The sequence below is a fragment of the Bidens hawaiensis genome, unplaced genomic scaffold (assembly GCF_021521415.1).
Source record: "Bidens hawaiensis isolate Kalapana, Puna unplaced genomic scaffold, B.hawaiensis_p1.1 tig00019226_1, whole genome shotgun sequence".
NCBI lineage: Eukaryota > Viridiplantae > Streptophyta > Magnoliopsida > Asterales > Asteraceae > Bidens > Bidens hawaiensis.
Genome location: NW_027492917.1, coordinates 156,046 through 164,252, shown reverse-complemented (window position 1 = coordinate 164,252; position 8,207 = coordinate 156,046). Strand labels below are relative to the sequence as shown.

At 39.5% G+C, this 8,207-nt stretch overlaps 1 protein-coding gene across 1 annotated transcript; it reads right to left on the bottom strand.

Annotated features, from left to right (window-relative positions):
* Positions 1-6,963: 6,963 nt before the first annotated feature.
* LOC143557900 (uncharacterized) lies at positions 6,964-7,968 on the bottom strand. Its single transcript, XM_077046862.1, has 3 exons — positions 7,909-7,968; positions 7,425-7,833; positions 6,964-7,193 (listed from the first exon to the last, which is right to left on the bottom strand). The coding sequence occupies exons 1-3, from the start codon at positions 7,966-7,968 to the stop codon at positions 6,964-6,966; spliced, it is 699 nt and encodes a 232-aa protein (XP_076902977.1).
* Positions 7,969-8,207: the final 239 nt, after the last annotated feature.

Here is an 8,207-nt window from a genome sequence, read left to right as displayed (position 1 = left end):
CTTATGCAATCGATACACCATATTCTCCTTCCCATTTACTTCAAACCCGCTTGGTTGTGTTACATAGACTTCTTCCTTAAGATCGCTGTTTAGGAACGCCGACTTGACATCTAAGTGATGCACAAGCCATTGTCCATTCGCAGCTATATCAAGAAGAAGTCTGATTGTTTTCAAGCGGGCTACAGGCGCGAAGGCATCTTCAAAATTGATTCCCTTTTTCTGCACATACCCTTTTGCTATAACCCGAGCCTTATACTTCGTTACATTCCCATTTGCATCCTTCTTGACTTTAAACACCCACTTCAACCCTATTGCCTTATGACCAGGTGGCAATTGGGCTAAAGTCCAGGTATTATTTCTTGTAATCGAATCAAGTTCCACTTTCATAGCTTTCACCCACTCTTCTTTAGTTGTGGCTTCATCATATGACGTGGGTTCATCATCAATCAACATCAACTCCTGATCATACAAGTTTCTCACTTCCTCTTCAGTCATAGAAGTTGAATCACGATATGCACCTCCAATTGATCGAAACCCCTGAAAAGGTGTATCATCAAATGGAACTGTGTTGTTTTCTTGTCTGGATAAACTTGCCTCATAGTTAATCTCCTGTCTTCGATTACCTGAAACACGAATCATAGGTGACTGATAATTAATTGGGGTACCAGGATTTTGATCAATATTCACAACATGACTTGGTTCTTGTATTTCAGCTTCTGGGCTTGTAACCGGTACACCACCCCAGCTGGTCAAAGGTCTTTCAACTTCAGGCTCTCCCCATGCCCATTTCTTGTTTTCAATAAACTCCACTGATCTTGCAACCACGACTTTATTCTTTATGGGATCTAGCAACCGATATCCCTTAGTTCCATCTTCACTTCCCAAGTATACCATCATCTGTGCTCGATCTTCGAGTTTAGTAAGGCGGTTCTTCATGTGCTTCACATATGCCACACAACCAAACACCCTCAGATGACTACTGTTCGGTTTGTGACCCTTCCAAAGCTGGTATGGTGTTGCAGATTTTAAGCCTTTTGTTGCCACCCTGCTGAGGATGTAGACTGCATGGCTTACCGCCTCCCCCCATGGCACTTCTGGTACTTGCATAGACTTTAACAACGACCGAGTCATTTCAACAACTGTGATTTCGTCTTTCCACAACCCCATTTTTATGAGGGGTGTAGGGGGTTGTCAGTTGTCTCTTTACACCTTCATTCCTGCAAAACTCGTTAAAAGTTCGTGTGACATTTGTTAATTTCGGGTTATTTTATACTTGTATTCTTAATGTAAACCCGACCCGTTTTGTATCCCGAACCTTTCGATATTATTAAAATGATGAATTGTATGTTAAATATTTGTTTTATAGTTGTTGGATAAAAAAAACACCCTTTTCGGTTCTTAAAATTCCCCGAAAACGCTCAAAACGAACTCCAGGGACTAAAACTACCAAAATGGAGACTTGAAGGACCCATTTGTAGTTTGTGCTTTCTTGGGTCTATAACCAACCCATTTTCATAAAACACCCTTTATGAAAGACCCATTCAACTTACCCTATATATACACACCCATCTTCTTCATTTGTGCTTGCTCATTTCTTCATTTCTCTCTCAAATTCTTGAATTCTAAGGTTGTTCTTCATAAGCTAATCTTTCATTTTAACTAACTTCTCAATACTTAAAGCTTGATGTTACAACATATATATAATATACACTCCTTGTTTACCTTTGGTCTTTCATTTCTCCGGTCTCGGCCGGTTGAAATGTCGGACTAGTAAGGCAAGGTTACATGGAGGACTTTGTAGTCCTTGTTTATATATTTAACAAATCTAACCATATAACTTGTTATACTTGCTTAAATTCTATATATTTTAGTTTATTTTTCATATTTGTCAAGTTCCATGGTATTGGGTATGTGGTGACTAGCCTCGGTTTCATCCCGAGTTGAGAACCGAACAAAAAACCGAACTTTTGTTTAAAAGCATTATTGTTAACTTTTTGAATGTAAAACTTGAGTGTAACATCCCGAAATTTCTAAGTAATATTAATTATATTACTAAATAATAGAGGGAAAGTTTACTCGGGTTATCAGGAAATAAATAAAAGAATAGGAGTTGGTATGGGTCGGGATAGTGTCGGGTAATGGACGTGGGTTATGGACTTGGATTAATTGAGATGGGTTAAATGAGAATGGGCCTCGGGTCCGTGGGCTTAGAGGGATATAAATATCCCATCCCAAACCCAATCTTTCATTTCCACCTTCTTTCTTCACACACTCAAAACACACACATTCTAACCGATCAAGATTCGAAGCCGAGACCCGAGATTTTGTTGATAGATCTGAGTTGGTAAGGTAAGAACAAATCCAACAAAGCTAATATTACTGAAAATGGTTAGGATTGGATGGGTTAACCGGACCCGAAACCCAAACTGCCCAAATCGGACCCCTAAAACGTCGATTTTAGGCCGATTTGATGGTTGGGATTTGTAGGCGCCGACCATACGATTCCGTGGGTACCAAAATCGAGTTATTTGGCCAAGAAACGAAGGAGTTATGGGCAAACAGATCTGCAGCGCGATAACTTCGCCTGCAAGATTAAGTTCGCCTGATGAACTCCGCCTTCAAGCGTAACTTCGCCTTCAAGCGTAAGTTCGCCTAAGGATAACTTCGCCTGAAGCCAAGTTCGCCTAAGGATAACTTCGCCTGAAGCCAAGTTCGCCTAAGGATAACTTCGCCTGGAGCCAAGTTCGCCTAAGGATAACTTCGCCTGAAGCCAAGTTCGCCTAAGGTTTAACTTCGCCTGAAGCCAAGTTCTCCTAAGGTTTAACTTCGCCTGAAGCCAAGTTCGCCTAAGGATAACTTCGCCTGAAGCCAAGTTCGCCTAAGGTTTAACTTCGCCTGAAGTGAAGTTCGTTTAGAAAATAAATTAAAAAGCGATAAGTTAAAGTAAGCTAATACTAGGCCACCAGATTAGATCAGACGAGTATTGATACGTGTAACTTGTACAGTCGGCCGAGCTCAGTTAAGGAAGGGATTTACAGCTATCAGAAAAAGAAGCAGAATTCAGGTGAGTTTCTAGCCCCATTTATGAGTTACGTTTTCGGGGCTGTGTGCATACTCAATATGTTTGTTAATACACTTATCCTAAGTGGTAAGTGTATGCCTTATGTGGATAACGTGAAATGTATGAATGATTGCTTGATGGTACGTGAACGATCTTCGGATATTGCACGTACTGACAGGTTGTAACGCTATGTATAAGGTAAGTATGTTATGTATGTTTATGTGTATGAACATGATAGAGATAGTAGAAGAAAGAAATGATAATGTATGGTTGTATGGTTACGAAAAGGGTACCGAGCCCTAATAATACTCGATGTGAAGTGTGAATACACTTACTTTAAGTGGTAAGTGTACGCTATAGATGTTATATGAGGTATATATTTATAATGCTTGTCGGTACGTGAACGATCTTCGGATATTGCACGTATCGCCAAGGATAGTGATTGCCAAGTGGTTGATAGTGGGTATGAATGTTGTGATGTGACTTGTTCACTACGTAAATACTAAACTAATATGAGTGTGACCAAGGCAGGTTGAGGTAGAGTGTGTTAGAAGTAGCAGGAGTCTAGTAAGGGGTGTTAGTGGCATAGCGTGAGTGCGTGATAGGGAAAGCCTATACGTGCCTTCGTTATTAAGTGGCATAGCGTGAGTGCGTGATAGGGAAAGCCTATGCGTGCCTTCGTTATTAAGTGGCATAGCGTGAGTGCGTGATAGGGAAAGCCTATGCGTGCCTTCGTTATTAAGTGGCATAGCGTGAGTGCGTGATAGGGAAAGCCTATGCGTGCCTTCGTTATTAAGTGGCATAGCGTGAGTGCGTGATAGGGAAAGCCTATGCGTGCCTTCGTTATTAAGTGGCATAGCGTGAGTGCGTGATAGGGAAAGCCTATGCGTGCCTTCGTTATTAAGTGGCATAGCGTGAGTGCGTGATAGGGAAAGCCTATGCGTGCCTTCGTTATTAAGTGGCATAGCGTGAGTGCGTGATAGGGAAAGCCTATGCGTGCCTTCGTTATTAAGTGGCATAGCGTGAGTGCTTGATAGGGAAAGCCTATACGTGCCTTTGTAATTAAGTGGCTAAGCTGTAGGGGTAATTAAGTGGTTAAGCAGTGGCATGTTAGACAGTGGACTATGTGTCTTCGGATACGTATATATATATTGTATGAAGTGGTTGTATGATAAGTTGCTTGATTAACTAGAACTCACTCAGCGTAGCTGACTTTTAGTATGCACGCAGGTGAGCTGATTATAGAGTTAGCATGAGGATGACACACGGCATGGATTGAACAGCTGGCATCTGAAGAAAGAAGTAAAGATGTTTTAAATATAAAGTTTTGTGTTATGGTATCAAAGAAAAGATTTAATGTTTTGTAACAAATGATTGATGTTTTATATTCCGCGAAAAGTTTTAATAAACTCTGATTTGAAGAACTGTGTTTATGAGTAAATCCGACGCTAAAGTAGGGTCACCGGGTTCGGGGCCTTACATTGAGTATTATTATTTATAAGTTATTTTACAAGTTCCATGGTAATTGGGTATGTGGTAACCATCCTCGGTCTTATTCCGAGTCAAGGACCGAACCAAAAACCGAACTTTTGTTTAAAAGCTTTATTGTTAACTTTTTGAATGTAAAACTTGAGTATTATTATTTATAAGTTATTTTACAAGTTCCATGGTAATTGGGTATGTGGTAACCATCCTCAGTCTTATTCCGAGTCAAGGACCGAACCAAAAACCGAACTAAACCGAGTTCACTCGCTTAAGACACACAAGTGTGTTTTTAGCCACCAATACTCATATTTTTCTTCAAGATTATATTTTAAATCAATTTTAGTTAATTTCTAAACATACTTGGCATGTCGGTAACCAACTTGATCTTATAACAAGTTCGAACCGATAAGGTCGTATACTCGCTTAACGAACGTTAAGGTTCTTCACAATAGAACTACATACTTGGTTAAGTCTATTTTGATTTTATTGAGTTATCTCATAACATTTAATATTTTGGGAAGTTAACTGTGAGCTTGGTCAATTATCAAGTCTCGAACCGACAAACCCGAACACTCGTTTAAACCTCGTTTTGGTATTCTTATAACCAAAGGTTTTGCAATATCGCATTTTAACCCACATTTATTACTTAACATAGGTTGAGTAAAAAAAAAGAAAAAAACTAATGAATAGAATACCGAGACCCGATTTCGAGTAAACTTATTTTACAAAACTCGTTTCTTTAATTTCTCAAATATTTACATTTTAAATCCTAAACTTTATTTATTTACTTTATTTGTCATGTATTTTATTTTAAACCTTCCAAGACTACTTACTAACACAAGACCCGTTTAATATAGGTCTTGCTCGTTAAACCGATCTCTCCGATTATTCACGACACTATCTTTCAAGTTACTTGTTAATGTGAGTACGTTTTCATCCCCCGTTTTCCATCTTTCGTTTTGGGGGTAGCATTGCATACTTATTCAAATTCAAATGATTTATACTTGAGTCTTAAACCACAACACGTATTGTATACGTTTACTTAAATAAATGCTCGATTTGGTGTTATATGCTTTACATGATTATGTGCAAATTCTTGAATGCTAAGGCGGGTAGCCTCTTGAATGCTAAGGCGGGTAGCCTCATCAAAGTATGATCATACGTTAATTCCGAGTATATATGGTATCCCCATATAGAAAGGTGTCGTCAATGTATTCTTATTGACGATTTCATTATTGTCGTCAATGTATTATTATTGACGGTTCGTCAATGTATTCTTATTGACGGTTTCATTTATCTAAATTGTTGCTATTATTTATTGTTTTCATATACTAGTTGTGGATTTCATACTATATACTTATTGTCCAAAACTATGAAAATTGCTCACCAACCTTCGTGTTGACAAACTCTATTTTATGCAATGTTACAGGTTTGATGTTAGCTTGATTGGATTACTTGAAGAAACTTATTATCTTGGCTTTAGGATATTAGAAAATAAAAGAACAAGTTATTTGTTTATCTATCTATTTGGCATTTTGTATGAACAATTGATGTGTTATTTATGATGATATGGATTTAAATGAGTTGTTTAAATATTCTAACTTTATAGTGTCATTGTGCAATGAGCAATCATGTCGCGCCTCGACGTTTCCGCCTTCATTGGTCGGGGTGTGACAGTTCGTGAAGTAAACTCACCCCACGATCAGTTCTCAACATTTTAATTTTTTGTTTACTTTCCTTTTCAACTTCAGCCTTGAATACCTTAAACATTTGGAATGCTTGATCCTTTGAACTAATTAGATAAACCCACATAAATCTCGTGAAATCATCAACGAGCAATAAAAAATACCGGTTACCTCCAGCGGTTTGTGGTGTGATCGGACCACATAGATGTGCATGAATCAAGCCAAGTGGTTTGGTTGATCTCCACTGTGTTTCTTTTGGAGTCTATTTTGAGACCTGTTTCACCACTAAACAGCCTTCACGAACTTTCTTCGGGTGAATTAATCGAGGCATTCCAGCAACCAATTCATTTCGAGCCATCGACTCGAGCACAGCAAAATTGGCATGACCCATTCGAGCATGCCACAACCATGTTTCATCGTTCATATGGGCTGCTAAACAAACAGGTTTTGTGACTTTCAAAATTATCTTGTACAATCTATTTACTGACCTTTGTATTTTCATAATGAGTCTTTCATGTTCGTCATATAGCTTCAATACGTTTCCGTGCATATGAGAATCATAGCCTTCCTCGGTGAGTTGCCCTAAACTTAAAATGTTGCTGGTTAGGGCCGGAATATAATACAATCCCGAATAAGTACATGCTCACCGGTCTTGCTTTCAAACACCAATGGCCCCTTCCCTTCTATTTGAACCGTGGACCCATCTCCGAAATGAACCTGACCCGTTACATTTCAATCCAACTCAGCAAACGATTCTTTCATTCCAGTTATATGGTTACTAGCACCATTATCAACATACCATACTTCCTTGGTTTCACTGGATCTTGGGAAAACCCTATCTTCATTTAATAGGACCATATTGGGTGTATCTTCACCGTGTATGGTCAGATAGAGGGCCGGTTCCTCCCCTCTAACTTGGTTCAGATTCACCTCGTCAGGTTTCTCCTTGGGTTCTCTGCACTCTGAAGCATAATGCCCAAGTTCGTGGCAATTGAAACATTCAATATGCCTTTTGTCTTTATTTCTCGACCTGTTCCTTTAATCTTGATTCCCAACGTGTCCACCACGGTTACCCCTACCACGGCCACGCCCCCGAAAACCATGCCGACCACCCCGGTCAGACTTGCCTCGTCCACTTGATTTCTGGTTGTCAACCTGCTAACTTTTGGCCGACCCCTTACCGTTCGACTGACCTTCTGACTTTGTGAACAGCGAACTACCTTCACTTGTTTTCTGTGACTGTCGTAGCTTCACCCTATCTTCATATGCCTTTAGATGGGCTATTGCTTCTTTAAACGACATAGATTCAACATCCGAACTTTGTTCGATTGAAGCTACTAGGTTAATAAATCTTTCTTGGACTGTGTCGAACAATTTACGGACCAGTTCTTCATCTTCCAAAACAGCTCCAACATTGGTAAATTTCGACGCCATACCGGATAACTTACCAGCATATTCATCAATATTCTCTCCATCCTTCACGTGCAACCCCTCAAACTCACTTTTCAGAATCCGCAACCTTGCCTTCTGAACTCGTTCAGCCCCTGCGTACCGGGATTTCAATGAATCCAATACTTCTTTTGCTGTCTTCTTCTTCGACGGCTGCGATAAGACTTATTCTGGTATATATTGAAAGATGAAAGCACGAGACTGTTTAGATTTCTTCTCATCTACAACCACTCCGGTTGGTGGCTCGACGACATCCCACAACCCGTGGGCATCCATGATTGCTTCCATCTTAATTGACCAGGTGTTATAGTTCGTAGGTGTGAGAGTGGGACATTGGAATGGGATTGAGGTTTCTTTTGAGGAATTAGGGTTTGTGATGATTAACATGGTGTTGAAACAAAGGTATTTGGGCATACAGTTAGATCAGAACTTGAAGCTCTGATACCAAATGTAAGATTTGGATCAGGCAAATTAGGGTTTATCAAAGAAAGAGGAACAATATAAACAGTCGAATGTTTATTATAATC

What these genes read in the sequence shown, in the direction of transcription:
- LOC143557900 (XM_077046862.1), bottom strand. Translation starts at nt 7,968, where the DNA reads ATGGAAGCAATCATGGATGCCCACGGGTTGTGGGATGTCGTCGAGCCA. An exon ending in TCGAGCCACCAACCGGAGTG is followed by an intron (nt 7,834 to 7,908) that starts GTTGTAGATGAG and finishes GTCTTATCGCAG; the next exon opens with CCGTCGAAGAAGAAGACAGC. An exon ending in GCTGTTCACAAAGTCAGAAG is followed by an intron (nt 7,194 to 7,424) that starts GTCAGTCGAACG and finishes ATTATGCTTCAG; the next exon opens with AGTGCAGAGAACCCAAGGAG.